Source organism: Lampris incognitus, chromosome 4 (assembly GCF_029633865.1).
Source record: "Lampris incognitus isolate fLamInc1 chromosome 4, fLamInc1.hap2, whole genome shotgun sequence".
NCBI classification, from domain to species: Eukaryota; Metazoa; Chordata; class Actinopteri; order Lampriformes; family Lampridae; genus Lampris; species Lampris incognitus.
In genome coordinates, this window is record NC_079214.1 from 64066110 (window position 1) to 64084904 (window position 18795).

Below are 18795 nucleotides of genomic sequence, written 5' to 3' on the forward strand. Positions count from 1 at the left end.
ATCCTAGCTGGGAGGCTGTTGTTAGGGCTTCAGAACTGACAGTACCAGCACGTCTCAATACTTCCACGTCGGGCACCTTGTCTTCCCATCTGATTCGCAGCAGCTTTCACAGATGATGAAGCTGTATGCTGGGGAGCTTCTTGATGTGCTTGCAATACAGGGTCATGCATTCAGTGGAGTATAGTAGAGACGGGAGAACAGCTGTGTTATAGACTTTGATCTTTGTTGTCAGCCTGATGTTATGGTGGGACCAAAGTCGTTTGTGGAGGGCACCAAAGGTTTTTGTGGCCACTTGGATTCTTCTGTCCACTTCTAAGTCAGCGGAGTCTGTATCTGTCACAGCAGTGCACAGATAGGTAAAGCACTCAGTGGTCTTCAAAATTCCTCCATTAACCAAAATACTGGGCTGACCTTCTTTGGGGCTTTTCTGAGGAGGTGGCTGGTACAGAAGCTCTGGATCATTGGCAACCAGAGCTGAGTCATCTGCATAGAGAAGCTCTTGAACACAGAGTTCTCTTGTTTTGGTAGACACCTTGAGTCTCGGGAGATTGTAGAGGTTTCCATCTGTTTGGGTCCTGATGTACAAGCCACCCCTCCAGCTGGCTGACTTTGTTTCTAGGACTGCAGCAAGATATAACGTGAATAGGGTTGGTACAAGCACACATCTCTGCTTCACTCCATGCTTGATGTTGAAAGCATCACTGATGTCTCCTCAATTGATACTTTCCCTGTCATATCATCGTGGAAAAGTCTGATGATGCTGATCAGTTTCTGGGGGCAGCCACAAGTCTCTAGCACTTTCCACTGTGTCTCTCTGTCAACAGTGTCAAATGCTTTTGAAAGGTCTACAAAAACAATGTAAGGTGACTGGTGCTGTTCGGTCGCTTTCTGTTCGAGTTGACTCAGGTTGAAGATCATATCTGTGGTGGATCTACCAGATCTGAAACCACACTGGCTTTCAGGCAACACTTCTTCTGAAAGGATCTTTATCAAGTTCAGTATGATCTTAGCCAGGACCTTTCCAGCAGTCGACAGAAGTGAGATCCCACGGTGGTTCCCACAATTGCTTCGTTCACCCTTCTTCTTGTAGATGGTCACAATCAAAACATCTTTGAAGTCTTGAGGAAGGCATAGGTTCTGCCAGCTGGCATTATAGAGCTTTAGTAGCTTTGACTTAAGTATTGAGCCGCCATGCTTCAGGGTATCTGATGGGATGCCATCTTGTCCTGGTGCCTTCCCACTTCTGATGTCTTTAAGTGCTTTCTCTACTTCAGTCATTGTGATCAGCTCACAGAGGTCTTCTTTTATCGGCCTTCTTGTAAGCCACTGGCATGCATTTGGATCTGCTGATCCTTCTTGATTCAAGAGGGTGCAGAAGTGCTCTTTCCATCTTTCTGTGATCTCTTTCAGGTCAGTACACAGCTTACTTCCATCCGCCGTTTTTACTGGTAATATCGTATTGCTTCTTGGGCTGTAGATGGCTCTCAGCACAGAGAAGAGGCCATGCCTATCATTTCGATCTGCTAAGGCCTGCAGCTCTTCTGCTTTCTTGCTCCACCACTTGTCCATCACCCTAATCTCCTTCTGAACTTTGGCTTTTGTTGCCTTGAAGGCCGATTGACTCCTCTGAGTTCTCTTTCAGGTGGGCATTGTGAAGCATTTTCCTGTAGCAGTTCTTGGATTGCTTCATCTTGATCCGGGAACCAGTCAGGCGATTTTCTTTTTGGATGACCAAGCACCTCTTTTGCTGAATTATAGATGGTCTCTTTCATTTGTGCCCAGCATTCTTCAACGTTACTTGCGCCTGTTGCAACCCTTCCTTCATCTTGAAGAGCAGATGTGATTGCTGCAACTAGTCTCATTTGATGTTCTGTGGTTGCTAATAAAGGCCTATCTCCCGCCAAATGATCTTGAAAGGGTAATTCATGCATTTATTACCTCTCGTTTGGATTAGTGTAACTCACTGTATGTTGGCGTAGCTCAGTCGTCGCTTTGTCGCCTGCAGCTTGTACAAAATGCAGCTGCTCACCTGCTGACAGGAAAAAAAAGGACATCCCATAACGCCTGTACTGGCCTCCCTTCATTGGCTTCCTGTTTGTTTTAGGATCCAGTTTAAGATTGTATTACTTGTTTTTAAGTCTTTAAATGGGCTGGCACCATCTTATTTATCTGAGCTAATACATCATCATACACCAGTTAGAGCACTCAGGTCAACAAACCAGATGCTCTTACATGTTCCAAGATCCAGGCTTACGAATAGGGGCGACAGAGCCTTTGCAGTGGCTGCCCTGATCTCTGCAACAACTTATCAGTACACACAAGATCTGCTCAGACCCTACAGACTTTTAAATCTTTGTTAAAGACCTACCTCTTCTCACTGGCATTCAATTCAAGTTGAGCTTGACACTGATTTTATTGTGTAAATATACTTGTACTCTTATGTTTTATTGTTTACTTTTTAATTTCTTTATTTTATTGTCTTTTTTACCTATATTTTATATTCATATGTGTCACTTATTTTAGATTGTATTTTAAACTTGTGCAGCACTTTGTTCAACTGTGGTTGTTTTAAATGTGCTATATAAATAAACTTGACTTGACTTGACTTGCTAGCTTGTTGGTATCCAGTTTCTTCGGTGCTTGACAGGGTGTTTTTCATGACTTCATCTTTAGTTTCATTCGCAACTGTGTTCGGACCAGGTAGTGATCAGTTGAGCATTACTTCCCATGCATCACCTTTGTTGAGGGTACTTCTGTTGAGATTGCCCTGCGAGTCACAACATAGTCTAACAAATGGAAATGCTTTGATCTTGGATGCATCCAGGTCAAGTAGTTCTTTTCGGGATGAGAGAAGAAGGTGTTTGTGATACACAGGTCATGCTCATCACAGAAATTCAGCATTAAGGTCGCCATTGGTATGCTTCTTGCCCTCGCCAAACTTTCCGATGATACCCTCATAGGTTAAGTGGTCATTGCCTATCCTTGCACTGAAGTCTCCTAAAATGAGAAGCTTGCCTGCGCTTGGTACACTGTCCACTACTTCAGCCAATTTCTGGTAGAAAAATTCCTTGTCTTCATCTGGATATGCCATGGTTTGAGCATACACATTGATGAGTGATAAGCGTTCTCCCCCCACAGGGACTCGGAGACTCATAATCCTCTCAGAAATTCCTAATGGTAGAGTGGGCAATCTGGACGCAATTCTGTTGGTAATGGCAAAGGCCACTCCAGCATCGGCCCTTCCAGTCCAGAAGAAGGTGTAGTTGCGCTCTTATACTTGTCCTTGGCCGTCGATCTTTGTTTCTTGGAGCGCCGCAATGTCAATGTGGTATCTTTCTTGCTCCTTAGCAGTCAATGCAGTTCTTCTCACAGGTCTGGTGTGGTTGTTCAACATGGTCCGAACATTCCATGTAGCAATAGTCAGTTTCAATTTCTTGCATTTTCGCCCGCTGAAATGAAGACCCGCTGGCCGCGGCGGACCAGCCAGGTAGATTCTGAGCAAGCTTTTTGTACCCCACCTTTTCTAGGGTCTCCCCCTTATGGAGCAGGCAGTGCTTTCCCTGAAAAGGGCTGCCCGGACCCTCACACAGCTGCCTCAACCCTGTTGTTACCCAGGATTCAACGGAGTTGCGACCATCACATGTGAGTCGCCTATGTGGAGAGGTCCTGCTAGTAGCTTCCAGCTCCTTAAGCCTGCTACCATCACATTCATTCTGTCGCCATAGGACTTTGTACAGAAACGCTCTCCTCACAAACGCTTTCCCATCGAGCTCTCCTCACATCACACCCTGCAGAGTAGTTAAGACAGCCGGTGTCATGCCCCCGCCACACAGTCTCTGTGGACCTCAGAACTCATTCCTAAGTGGTACACCATAGTGCAATGGGCTCAGTAGATAAAGAGGTTGCCCCGCAGTGACAGCTTACTTGTTAAGTGATGCCATCCATTGACCAACGGAGTGGTTCCTCTGCATGCCATCTGATGTTTGTGCCACTGGTCCGATAGGGCTCATGATCCTTTTGGGCTGTTCTGCCGCAAACACCATCAAGCACGCCCTGCTGCCAGCGCCTTCTTAGATTTGAATTCGGAGTTACCTTCCCCTAGTCTTTGCCTAAAGAGGCAAATCTACAAGGCAGTAGTAAACAGACGCAGATAGTACCATCTACTGTCATAATGGTAGAAGCAAAGGCTGACCTGACTTGAAATACTACTACTACTAATAATAATAATAATAATAACAATAATAAGACCAACATATGACCAACCAATGGCTCAAAACAGCTGGGCTGAAATCCGAAACAGAGGGCTTTATCATCGCTGCCCAAGACCAGGCCATCAAGACCAATTACTACAGGAGCAAAATCCTCAAAGATGGCACAGACCCAGTGTGCAGGATATGTGGTCAATTCCAGGAAACCACTGACCATATCATGGCAGGATGCCCTGAGCTGGCCAAAACTGAATACCTACAAAGACACAACAAGGCTGCCACATACCTGCACTGGAACATCTGCAAGGAATTCAACATCAACACAAAAGAAAAATGGTACAAGCACAAGCCCCAAACAGTAACAGAAAAAGACGACATCACGATCTTATGGGACATGCCAATACAGACAGATTGTGAGATAAAGGCCAACACACCAGACACTATCATGAAGAACAAAAAAGAAAAAAGCTGCCTACTCATCGACATGTTCATCCCGACTGAAAGGAACACCTCAGTAAAAGTAACTGAAAAACTGACGAAATATAAAGACCTTGAAATCGAGATTGAAGAGAATGTGGGGAATGAAAACCACAACAATACCAGTAGTGATAGGAGCCCTGGTACTTGTAAAAAAAAGGGATGGAGAAATACACCCAATGGATGCATCAGAATACAAGAACTACAGAAGATCGCACTACTTGGAACATCTCATATCCTAAGAAAGGCATTATCCATCAAATAGACTTCTACCTCATTCTAACCCTAGGCCCAAGGAATGGGCCTGATTATTATGTTGTATTGTGGCATGAAGTTAAAGGAAATTTGTGTAATAATAATAATGAAAACTTCCAGTTTCGTGGATTTTCACCAAGAATAATTTTTGACCATTTCACTTTATTTTAGCTGTCTTTTTACGAATCTAGCAGTAACACATGTTGGATCAAAGCTCTAGTTTGTTGTTGGTGGGATGTTAGAGCCAAATGTTGCAAGTAGTAGAGGTGGTTGCAGAACACAGATCGGAAGCATTATTTTGCAAACATTCAACTGAAGAGAAAACAAGTTAAATGAAAATTTACAGCACAGTGGCAAACATTCACATGTTTGAGCCCAGGGGCTTATTGACATGACTCATACATCGGGGAAACCAAACAGATGCTGGCCAAGAGGATGGCACAACACACAAGAGCTAATGTGTCAGGCCAGGACTCCCAAGGTCTGCACCCATCTACAGGCCAGTGGCCACTCTTTCACAGATGAGGATGTGCATATCCTTGATAGGGAGGAACGCTGGTTTGAATGAGGAGCCAAAGAGGCCATCTATGTGAAGAGGGAACAACCATCCCTGAACCGAGAGAGGGCCTACGAGTACATCTGGTGCGATCTTGCAATGCTGTGATTGCAACTATTCCCCAACCCTCTGTGAATAGTACACATTGCCATTCTAACACTAGTTAATGGCCATGACAATTTTTATATGAAACTGATCGTTGGTTTCGGTCATTATGCCACTGTATTGTTTATAAAGTTGAGGATACCTGCAGTCAGTTGAGGCTGAAGAGGTCACTTAGATGAGTGATGAAACATTTCTCTCAAACATTGTGTTCAGATGAACTGATTCAGCTTTCTGTGATACACTTCTGGTGGTAGTCGGCGGAAAGGGCTGGAATTACCTGCCGGCACAAACATGTTCTACTACGTGTGACAGACAACAAATACAGTGCCTTGCAAAAGTATTCAACCCCCTTGATCGTCATCATGAATTTCTGGATTATAAAAGATACACCTGTTCCTGAACAATATTATTTTTGTGAACCCATAAGCTCTAACAGCATGTTCCCAAAGCTAAAATAAGTTATGTTTCGCTGACTTTTTTAAAATAAATTAAAAACTAAAATATAGTGCTTGCATAAGTATTCAACCCCTTGTGATCTGAAAGCTCCAAGTTTACACAAATGACAGATTATTCCTAAAACAAACTCAGGTAAGCACAATTGGACATAATAAGTGTGCACCCGTAAGATATTAAAATAATGTTCTCATTTATGAGTATAAAAAGCACTCTGTAAAGTTCATTAGCCGGGTGTGAACTCCATCAGAAAATGAAGACAGAGGAGCATAATACTGAAGTAAGAGACAAAGTGATTAAAATGCAGAAGGCGGGAAAGGGACACAAAACAATATTCAGGTGTTTGGATGTCCCATGGTACACCGTTGGATCCATTGTCAGAAAGTGGAAGCTGTATCACACCACCCAGACACTTTGTAGGACAGGCCGTCCGTCAAAGCTAAGTGTCTAAGCAAGACGTGGGCTGGTGAGGAAAGCCACAGATGATCCTGCAATCACTTTGAAGGAGCTCCAGAGGTCAGTGGCTGAAACTGGAGTAAAAGTGCATGAGTCAACCATATCACGGGCTCTCCATAAATCTGGCCTGTATGGGAGGGTGCAAGAAAGAAGCCGTTGCTCAAAACTATGCATATAAAAGCATGCTTGGAGTTTGCTACCAAGCATGAGAGAGACCCAGTTAGGATGTGGGTAAAGGTTTTTTGGTCAGATGAGATGAAAGTTGAGCTTTTTGTCCAAAACTCAAAGTGTTATGTGTGGCGCAAACCTAACACTGCTCATGCCCTAAAACAGCCTCCCTACAGTGAAGCATGGCGGCGGCAGCACAATACAATGGGGTTGCTTTTCATCTGCAGGCACTGGGAACCTTGTTCAAACTGAGGGAAGAATGGATGGTGCTAAATACAGGAAATACTGGAAGAAAACCTGTTGCAGTCTGCCATAAAACTGAAGCCTGAGAGAAGGTTCACCTTCCAGCAGGACAATGATCCAAAGCACAAGGCTAAAGCAACAATGGTGTGGCTAAGCAACAAAAAGATTTACATTTTGGAGTGGCCAAGTCAAAGTCCGGACCTCAACCCCATTGAAAATCTGTGGCACAGTCTGAAAATCACAGCCCAGAGGCACCATCCCACCAACCTGCAAGACTTGTACAAATTCTGCCAAGAATCTTCCTCTTTTGGCTTGTTCCCTGTTTCTCAGGGGTCGCCATAGCAGATTTTAGTTTCCATCGGTACCCTATGGGGGCACAGCACCACTGGCAAATTCTGCTAAGAATAATGGGCAAAAATGACTCCAGAAGAACGTGCAAAGCTTTTACATACTTACACAAATTCAGTTTCTAGTTTAATATTACATAGAAAAAAAATTACTAACCATAAACAGATTTCAAATCTGTAATTCTGTTGTGAAACAATTAGTGATTGTTTTTGTTTCCATTTTAGTTCTTAGTAAAATGTTATTCTGCTTTTTGTTCCTCAAACCAGTTCGAAGCCCTGCTTTGTAGATTTGAACGGTCTAGCAGTTAGTGTGTTGTGTTATAATCTTTGTAGAAATAAAGCAAAAGGTTTGTCCCGACTATCACAAGTCAACATGTGTAGTTTTGGTTCCCCGGTGGGAATAGAACCTCTAACCCTGGGGCTGAATGTTTGTTTTCCAGAGGAAAAAGCAAAAGGTGCCAGCAGAGGTGTACAAGAAGGTCCACAGGACACAGACAGTCTGCACAGCCCCGCCTGGTACACATGCACACACACACACTACCCAACAGTCACACGCAACACTTCACTAAAACAAATACACAAAATATGCACACATGTAGACATGTCACATGTGCATATACAGCAAGCATAGCACACAATAACACACACATAAACATCTCTTTAACATCTGAGTTTGACACACAAGCATTTATTGTTTTCTCATAAGAGCGACTCCAAAGATGACCACATGTTTATTTAGATTGCAAATGTTGAAATTCTATACTCCATTCATATCGCCAATAGGAAATCGTTGCTGTTTGCAGTGTTGAAACTGCCATCTGGTGGTTCCCCTGTGCACCTTCACAAAATGAGTGTACACGAGCAGCAGTATTACCTCTATCATGTTACGGAGTCTCCAGATTGACATCGTTTTAAAATAACCGGTGTTCCTCTTTAAGGCAGTAAGCAGTATTTCTATAGTAAGTAGTAGCAGTGAGCAGTAGTTCTATACTGTTTGTTGATACTGTGCCATGTTAACCTTGCAGAGCCCAGCAGTTTGACAGCTGCTACGTTGAACCAGCGCCTTCCCTTTCCAGCGTTCCCTCTGAGGGCCTCTTTGCCACCCTTGGCTCCAAGTGTTGGCCCTGTACAGGCTGCAGGGCCGCCTGCTGAATACCACTCCGACTCTGCAGAGTCCCTGGATGAAATCCCTGTGGCTCTGGCCCGACTGGGCTCCTTGTCCTCTACTGCAGCGGGAAACGCTTCTACATCATCACAGAAAAAACTCCCAGCATTCACTGCTGCCAGCCAGCCTCGACCTACTCCCCTGCTCAGGACAAAAAGGAAGGCCTCGTCACAGGAAGGTCGAACCTCCACGCTTAAGTTTGAGATGTCCTTCACCCAGCCCCCAAATGTGTTTGTCAGCCGGGCCAGTAGAGGGTCAGCTGAGCCCACAGACCAAGTCTTCAGCCTGGGAGGACGGCAGCAGACTAGCCGCAGGAGCCTGGAGCAGACCTCTAGACCTAGCTGAAGGAGCAGCAGCTCCATGGCCTAAGTTTGACTCCCCAGAGCTTGACACGGACCAATATCGAGATCGTAGATCTATTGTGGAACATCTGAACTTGTGTCATGTTAGCTGTGTTCGTCTTGCTTTTTTTCTCCAAAAGATCACTTGAACTCTTTATTGTTGAACGAGTCTTTGTTTTACACACACCCTTTGTATTTCTACTGCAGTTCATTTGTTGATTAATTACATTGAACGCCAAAGTGAATATATTCTCAACAAACTTTGTAAATGAGGGGGAATTTCACACATTCTCACCAATTGTGAACCTGTTAACCTTAAGTTCAATATGTCCATTAAAACCCCACCACTTCTCTCTGGTGGTGTAGCCACGAGGCTGCCACGGTGCCAATATGTGTGGCTACTCAGAACTCAAATTCCCATCATGCTTTTCTAGTTCACACCTAATAAAGATGAGAGAAATGGACAGAGCCCCCCTGAGATCCCCTGATAGATGACAAAATACTAAAATTTCCGCTACACAATGTGGAGGAGCCAATCATGAAACTACCTACACTTTTTCAGTGACTTCCTGTTTGTTCTTGTCTTTACTTTTAGTTTGAGAAGTGGCTCAGTTCTGTTCTCTCTGGAGAACAAGAATGGGCTGGACATAGGGTGACTTGAACCCTCACCTTCACACTGTTCTTCTCAGTCCACAGTAGGACCATCTAAGATGTGCCAACAATAATTCACAATGTATGTAAGAATTTCACCTTAAACTAAACATTAGAACTTTCCTAGAAATGCATCTAAAATTGTGTTATGGGTAAACACAAATCACGTGACCAGTCCCAAAAAAATGTCTGTCTGAGATGGCCCTGGTCAGTGATGTTACTCACATTTAGAGTACTGAACGAACACATGCTCTGAACTACTGTCCTCACTCGGGTCCTCTTTCAGCCATCACGATGAATGGTAAAGTGTTTTGAAACTGAAAATTAACATCCAGTGAGATAGTTTACCACCTGGGTGAGTGAAACGAATTTGCATGGACATATCTGTCTCCCTGGTTCCTCTGTGGTCTCCATAAGAAAAGTGACATGTATGGCGAGCTATGTCTGTCTATTTTAGAGTTGTATTGTATCGTTTAGCAGAGACTTTTATCCAAACCGACTTAGAGTCAGCAATTCCTTGCCTGAATTTATTTGACTTAATATTTGTTCTACTCTCCAATCATCATTTGATCACAGTTGATTCTGAAAAAATGCCAGTTTTCCCGACAGATCCGGATAGCGTCACAAAACGTTTGAACAGAAAGTACAACATGTGCATGAACATCAGCGGAAATGCTGCCGAGTTAACTGTGAACGGTCAGCAGGTGTTTCAGCACCATGGCAGCACTGTGCCTCATGCTCACAATAGTAGACTATGGAACCCGGGGGTCCCCTGATATCTTTCAAGGGTGCGTTTTTGTAAATCAAGTGCATGAGATGATATTTTGTTACCTCATTTTAAGTGTATTATGTGTGTGAGATAGCCTTATAGTCAAGACAAAGGGGCCCCAAAACACCATGACTGTAGCTGTGGTAGTTTACAATTGTGTGTTCAGTGATACACAGGGTCTGATGTTAAATCCCTTGTGCTGATAATAAAGGGACTGCACAGGGAAGCCCACTTCCACCAAAGAGCTTCATCCACTTGTCCCTTCATTTAAGGAGAGGACATCAGGCAACCCAGATAGCAAAATTGGTATGGCCGGACCCGTCCCACACCCGACACTTTCATCCGACCCACATACCGTGTGGCATAATGGCACTTGGGCGGTCCGCTCCTGTTTGCCACATCTGGGTCAGAACCAAGTCATAGCAATGCTGCATGTGCCACATATTTGCCAAAGGTGGCCCATATTTGTTTTGTGATGTTTGGGCCATATTCACCATTTACCACACAGGCCACTTGCCGAGAGCACTGCATCTTTGCCAAAAAAGGCCCACATTGTTTTGGCATATTTGGGCTCTATTTGCTATTATACATGTGGGTCACTTCAGGCTCACCTCCAGTTTGTCAGGGCCAGAAGACCACCACCAGTGCAGCATCATTGCCTGAAGTGGCCCACATCCGGATGCTGTCTGAGAATGCCATGATTAATCCCCATAAGCCTGATACTAACTGGCTTAGTTAGCTACCAAGCTTGACAACCACTAAGAATGCAGGCATGAATATTTCACAGGAGTTGCCAAGAGGGAACCTTCCTTCACCAGCGTTTCATTGAATTTGGCACATGACACCTCCAGAAGGCTCAAAAGCCCCAACCTCCACATACCCACATCCAACACCGTCCTTCAACCACTATCCTGCAACTTAATTTGAACCCCCACCATCCAACACCACGTGGGCCTGCCCTGTCACTAACCCACCCCACTGGTCTCATTAATAATGCATGCTCCAAGGCACCGGTTCCATATGGGCCTCCTCGGTGTCTTCCTCCATACCGTACCGTCAACATCTAAGTAGTAGCTGATTTCACCGGTTATGTTAGACAACTCCTTTAGGTGGCTTCTGCCCCACACTGGCTCAAATACCAAAATCTAAAAAACAGCTGATGTTGCTAAAACCCCTCTAATGCTGACCTCAACAGGTCCAACATGAGCCTGCTGACCCCGACCCCTTGTCTCAACGACCAACTCTGGATACTTTAAAGTCTTCCCCTCAAAGGCTTCCTCTGCATTCCTCAAACAGACTTGTCAATTTAATGAAATGAAACCCTTGCTCTTTCTTCAGGTACACAACCATGTCAGGCCTCAAGGCAGTGGACACAATTATTAGTGGGACCTGTAGTTGTGTGCCAACATCTACTAGCAATTTCCAGTCCCTTGTCCTCCCCCGTTCATCCAGATTATCATCATGTGCCCGTATTGTGACGTTCTGACTTCCCCATACAAAGCCAGCCATTCTAGTTTCTATATTAATAGGGACTGGATCAACCCCAATATGTCGCTTTCAATTACACGTGAGACAATTAAAGGATCAGTGTGTAGGATTTAGGGAGCTCTATCGGCAGAAATGGAATATATTAATAACTATGTTTTCATTAGTGTGTAATCACCTGAAACTACAAATCGTTTTCATTATCTTACAATGAGCCCTTCATATCTTATCTGTATTAACAGATCCATTATCCAAACCACTTATCCTGCTCTCAGCGTCGCGGGGATGCTGGAGCCTATCTCAGCAGTCATTGGGCGGCGGGCGGGGAGACACCCTGGACAGGCCACCAGGCCATCACAGGGCCGGCCCCCCTCCACACACACACACACCGAGGGACAATTTAGTACGGCCGATTCACCTGACCTACATGTCTTTGGACTGTGGGAGGAAACCGGAGCCCCCCCCACCGAGAGAACATGCAAACTCCACACAGAGGACAAAACCCAAGGTTGGACTAGTTCGGGACTCGAACCCAGGACCTTCTTGCTGTGAGGCAACTGCGCTACCGTGCCACTAATATATATATACACACACACACACGCATATATATACATACGTTGTACCGGACTGTTGTGGTGAAGAGGGAGCTGAGCCGGAAAGCAAAGCTCTCAATTTACCAGTCAATCTTCATTCCAGCCCTCACCTATGGACATGAGCTTTGGGTAGTGACCGAAAGGGTGAGATCCTGGATACAAGTGGCTGAAATGAGTTTCCTCCGTAGGGTGTCTGGGCTCAGCCTTAGAGACAGGGTGAGGAGCTCAGACATCTGGAGGGAGCTCGGAGTAGAGCCGCTGCTCCTTCGCATCAAAAGGAAGCCAGTTGAGGTGGTTCGGGCATCTGATTAGGATGCCTCCTGGGCACCTTCCTTTGGAGATTTACCGGGCACGTTCAACTGGGAGGAGACCCCGGGGTAGACCCAGAACTCGCTGGAGGGACTACATGTCCAATCTGGCCTGGGAACGCCTTGGGATCCCCAAGAGGAGCTGGAGGGCGTTGCCGGGGAGAGGGACGTCTGGAGTGCCCTACTTAGCTTGCTGCCACCGCGGCCCGACCCCGGAGAAGCTGCTGAAGATGAGAGGAGATGATATAGCGTTTTTTTCCGAAACCGTCAATGGTGTTATAAGTGCTCAACTAATGAGTGGAATATCAACACGTGTTGATATATATATATATCAACAACAGAAATCCCCATTCGCTTGCGCTTGTCGTGATTGCTCATGTGGCAGCATTGATTTGCTGCCACATGAGAGGCCATGTCGTGTTAGCAGGGACGTGGCGACGCGATGAGAGCGTCATAAGTCGTGCATGAACTGCTTCTGCTAGGCAGCAGGCCGGCAGCGCTGGTACTACATCAGTCACCCAAATGTTTCTCACCTTTAGAAATATTACCGGAACATTTTTAAATTGTTGTAATACAGTAATTTGACAATGGGTGTCGCTAATGCGCTGTACTGTCCTCTAGTGCAGTGGTTCTCAACCTTTTTGGGGTCCTGGACCCTCTGCGTATTTTTGATCTACCCTGAGGACCCCTCCGCCTGATCTTGGGGGAGGGGGGTTGCAATTTGATAGAAACAGTAGAAACTGCATTTTAAATTGCATTATAGCATTTATTCACTCTTTGGGGCAAAAATAAGAGCTTTCAGTTGTAACTTAGATATAGTTAACAAAACAGAATTCTTATGCAGTAACTTTCAGATATATGTAACAAAACAGAATATGTATTCAGTAACTTTCAGATATATGTAACAACACAGAATATGTATTCAGTAACTTTCAGATATATGTAACAACACAGAATATGTACTCAGTAACTTTCAGATATATGTAACAAAACAGAATATGTATTCAGTAACTTTCAGATATATGTAACAACAGAATTTTTATGCAGTAACTTTTAACAATGCAAACGGGAGCGAGATCTCTTATTAAAATACAATAAAGGACACTTGTGAAACAGATGTAATTAGAGAAAAAAGTCCTGTTACCCTTTATAGTTTAGGTAGATAAAGGTCTCAGTTACATTTGAGTAAAATAATCCTATTTCTATAAATGTCACAGGATCTTTTTTTTAAAGATATTTTATTTTCACGGACCCCTTGCAATCACACCGCGGACCACTAGGGGTCCGCGGACCCCCGGTTGAGAAACACTGCTCTAGTGTCTGCTTGTAGTTCCGGTTTGTGTCTGCTTGTAGTCCCGGTTTGACTTTCTGAATAAACACGTGAAAGCGCAATAGGTTATGGGCCCAGAGTGCCGCTATAAGGCTGTTTTACACGGAGTTTTGTGTGAGATAAACGGTGTTGTGGAATTCCCAATGGAAGATAAGCTGTTGATTGACAAGCTGAGCGGACCAGAGAACTGGGCAACGGGGAAATGTCAGATGGAACGCTTGCTGAAAGTGAAAGGACTATGGGGCCTGCTAACGGAGACGGATATCCTAGCAGCCGCAGATGCCAATGTTGAGTCTTATCTTTTGCAAAAGGCTCGCCCGGTTCTTTGACTCAGGTCGACATAGGCAAATAAGAAGTCAGACGACTTCTTGCTGGTTCGTGTCATTTTATTGGCACACAACAAATAGTTCACAGGTAATGCTGCAGCGCTGGAGACGTACCCTCGGTGCAACCGGGAGTCGTCTGCCAAATAGTGGAAGAACATAATCTTAAATACTAAAACAACAAGGCGTGGTGCTTTTCGGAGACAGGCGTGATCTTCTTTTTTGGTTTCCCTTCGTCATTGTCGATTGCGTTTTCCTCGTGTTGTTTTGCATGTGTAGCGCGTGTCCTAATCAGGTTTATGTGCATGGCGTTCCTGCTCCAAGGCCGTCCTAACGAGGTGGGTGCACATAGTGTTTCTACTCCAAGGCCGTCTCTATCAGGCCGGCGTACAATGTTCCTACTCTCAGGCCCAGCTCCTTTACTAATGCACACGCACAAGCTGAATTCACGAAACGGAGAGAGAAGGCATTATCCGTGTTAGTGCTGAATGTAAGTACACCCCAGCTGTACCTGATAACAAGCTGGCAGACTCCAAAAGAGGCGTGGAACACGCTGAAAGGACATTTTGAGAGAGATACTTTGGCAAATAAACTGTTCCTGAAGAAAATATATTTCAGTTGTGAAATGAAGGAGAAAGTTTAAATGAAAATTTAAAACAAATGAAGGAACTGACTGATCAGCTAGGAGCAATAAGTTCTGTGATTGAAGAGGAAAACCAAATTGTACCACTCTTGGATAGTTTGCTACCAAGCTATGGTACAATTGTCACTGCGCTAGAAACAAAGATTGACAATTTGACACTGCAGTTTGTTCAGCAAGCATTAATAAATGAAGAGCAAAAGTGAGGGAATACTAATGATAACTCCAGTGGTGCTACATCAGGTGGTGCATCAGCCATGTCACCACAATTTCGTGGAGATATGCAGGCTAACTCCAAGGCAGTGGGAGCTGAAAGACTAAGCACGTGGAGATGTTACAAATGTGGGAGAGAAGGACATATAAAGCGCGACTGTCCAAGTGAGAAAAAGAAGAAGAAAACCCACAAGGCCAAAAGCATGATGTGTGAAGATGCAGAAGATTCCCCTTAAAGTGCCTTTGTCGCTAAAGAGGCAAACCCGACTGAGAGGCCACAACAGGTCGAATGGTTGATTGATTCAGGAGCATCAAAGCACATGACATGTGATAAAGAAATTCTTCAAGACTACCAGCAATTCTCAAAAGCACAGTCTGTGAAACTCGGTGACGGCAGGGTGGTTGACGTTCTAGGACTTGGCAATGTCAAAATGAGAATGACTTTCAAAGTAAGTGATGTAAAAAATGTCACAATGTATGATGTGCTGTATGTTCCAGAGCTATCTGGGAATCTATTCTCAGTCGGAGCTGCTGCCAGAAAAGGAAATATGGTGCAGTTTAAGAAGTATCGCTGCTACATACGTGGGAAAGATGGAACTCTTCAAGGAATGGGAACACAAAGATCTGACGGGCTGTATCAGCTGGACGTCTAAGGAAGTTCGTCTGTCTGTCATGGTGCATCAAGTGCATCAGTAGCAGCCAGCCTGTGGCACCAGCGCCTGGGTCACACCACCAAGCTGAAGGAACTAAAAGATCTGGTGAACGGAGTGGACTTCTCTGCAGAGAAAGGGGTTCCTTCCTGTGAATGATGTGTGGAAGGCAAGCTGTCTAGAAAGCCATACAAGGCAGGTGGAGAAACCCGTTCCAAACGCAAGTTGCAGCTGATCCATAGTGATGTCTGTGGTCCCATGCAGACTGAATCTACAGGTGGAGCAAAATATTTTGTGATTTTTATCGATGATTACTCTAGATGCTGCAAGGTATACTTTCTGAAACAGAAGAGTGAAGTCCTTAGCAAATTCAAGGAATTTGAGAAAACAGTCTCCAATGAGTGTGGGCAGAACATCACGAGACTGAGAACAGACAATGGTGGTGAGTACACATCAAAGGAGTTTCAAGAACATTTGAAGGCTCAAGGTATCCACCATGAGAAGACTGTACCTCACTCACCACAGCAAAATGGTGTTGCAGAAAGAACAAATAGGACATTAATTGAAGCAGCTGGAAGTATGCCGTCTCATGCTAAATTGCCAAAGATGTACTGGGCAGAGGCTGTAGCAACCGCAGCTTACATACAGAACAGGCTGCCCACATCTGTCCTGAAGCAAGAGACACCCTACGAGAGATGGTGGCAAAAAGCCGGACATGAGTCACATGAGAGTGTTTGGCTGTGTTGCTTATGCACATATCCCAGACATAGAGAGAAGAAAACTGGACAGGAAGGCTGTGAAGCTTCGTTTGATGGGATATGCAAACAATGCCAAAGGCTATCGCCTGTTTGATGAAGAGGAGGATTCTAATTCGTGGTGATGTCATCTTTAATGAATCAGATTTCGACTGGAAACAGGAAGTGACCTGCTCAGAGAACGAGGTAACTATGAACACAGATGAGAGTGGAACACCAGATGACGAGGTCTCTGTCGACGAAGCTGCTAGAGAAGGCGGCAGAATCAGAAGGGCTCCAAGGAGATATGGATGTGATGAGTTTGCGGATATAGTGACTGTTGATCATGTCAATGTGTGTCGTGTCATAGAGCCAAGCACATTGAAAGAAGCAATGACGAGTACTAATGCAAAGGAATGGCAGGAGGCGGCTGACTTGGAATATGAGTCACTGCTGGAAAATGCGACGTGGGACTTAGTGGATTTACCAAGGGATAGAAAGGCCATAGGATCAAGATGGGTGTTCAAAGTCAAGCATCATAGTGATGGACGAGTGGAGAGATACAAGTGCAGACTCGTCGCCAAGGGCTACTCACAGTTGTATGGTGCTGACTATGATGAAACTTTTTCACCCGTGGTACGATTCAACTCGATTCATACATTACTGTCCTTTGCCATCCAGAACAATCTACATGTGCACCAGATGGACGTAGTGACTGCATTCCTTGACACCTGGAAGAAGAAATCAACATGAAGGCAGATATCTTGACCAAGCCATTGACTAAACAGAAGTTTGAATATCTTAGGAAAGAGATTGGGCTTTTCCCTATGTAATTCCGTTTACTGTAATAGGCACCGTTTTTCTGTTGAAAATAGTAAGAAAGCTGTAAGCAAGGTAAAAGGAGTAAGAAATCTTGCAAGTTTTTTTCAGTTTAAATATTTATCTTCTTGACATTTGTGAAGGAGAGCACGGCTCTTAGTAATATAATTTAGTGTGAAGTGCCTTAATGCCGTTGTAAAATTTAGTGGGAGTGTTGTAATACAGTAATTTGACAATGGGTGTCGCTAATGCGCTGTACTGTCCTCTGGTGTCTGCTTGTAGTTCCGGTTTGACCTTTCTGAATAAACACGTGAAAGAGAAAGAGATTCCCCTTGTGGGGGAAAATGTCCTTCTCACCATTCTGCAAGAATAACAAAGCTATTCACTCTTTGTTTCAGAGTGAGGTTGTCATGAAGCCTTACGTCACTACCTATTGGAGCAACGTTGCTAAGAATAGTCCTTGGTCAAAAGTGTGGTCATTGACTCACAAATACTTGATTACTAATAAGATAAGAGGTTTCCTTTAAAACCTTACATACATTTTACCCTGCAAAGCATTTTCTCAAGAAATTTAAGGCTGATGTAAATATAACTTGTTCTTTCTGCTCAGCTCATCCAGAAACTGTGCCCCATCTTTCTTGGCGTTGTCAATATTCTAGGACTGTACGGAGGGATGTTTCAGAATTTATTAGCGACTCCTTATACATGGATTTTGCATTGTTTTATGAGTATATTATTTGAGGATTCTTTGACTATGACAATACATTTGAGAAAAGAGCATACATCTATTGATCATTGTAGCTAAATTATATGTAAATAAGTGCAAGTTTACAAACCAAAGACCCTTTTTTGTTGTTTATTATAAAGGGTTTGCAGTACATGAAAAGTATTAATTCTAGTGCCAGTGAAAAGGCCCAAAAAAAGTAATGCATGTGTTCACTGTAAAATATGTATGGAAATGAACTGATCTCAGCTGTTATGTCTTAAATGTTTGTTTTCTTTTCTCTTTATTTTTATTTTTCATCTGGCCTACCCCCCCCCCCCCCGGCCTGTTTGTGCCGTAAAACTGTGACACATGTGCAACTTGTTAATAGTCAATAAAGAAAAGAGGGGAAAAAAAGCATACCTCCCACTTGAGCTCCTGGTTATTGAACACAGGGAGGTCATGTCACCATCTCCCCTAGACTGTCGAGTCTACTCTTTGTGGCTCCTCGACTGGAAGCAGGACAACCAGACGCCTGACGTCTCTGTGGAGAAGTGTGGCAGGGATCTTGTTGGTGGGCTTCTTCCCACGAGCGAGCGTGATAATGAGCTCAGCTTTTGGAGGCAGTGAAGACAGGTCTTATTGGGAGGCCATGTTTTGTATGAGAAGAGGCCACTTTGTTTTCTGACATGAACTCATAATCTCGGTACTTGTTAGCTTTTTTTTTGTGATAGTTTTTCAGCGGCTTCACAAGACATTGCATTCTTATTCTTTGGGGCCTAAGATTTTGGTCAAACGGGGAA

At 44.3% G+C, this 18795-nt stretch overlaps 1 protein-coding gene across 1 annotated transcript in view; it reads left to right on the plus strand.

The window, feature by feature from the left end:
• zdhhc1 (zinc finger DHHC-type containing 1) overlaps positions 1–10419 on the plus strand; it is a 47324-nt gene extending 36905 nt beyond the window's left edge. The window contains exons 11-12 of the mRNA XM_056278875.1: positions 7709–7784; positions 8294–10419. Coding sequence (XP_056134850.1) covers positions 7709–7784; positions 8294–8778 — 561 coding nt within the window. The 3' untranslated portion in view covers positions 8779–10419. The remainder of the gene's footprint in view (positions 1–7708; positions 7785–8293) is intronic.
• Positions 10420–18795: the final 8376 nt, after the last annotated feature.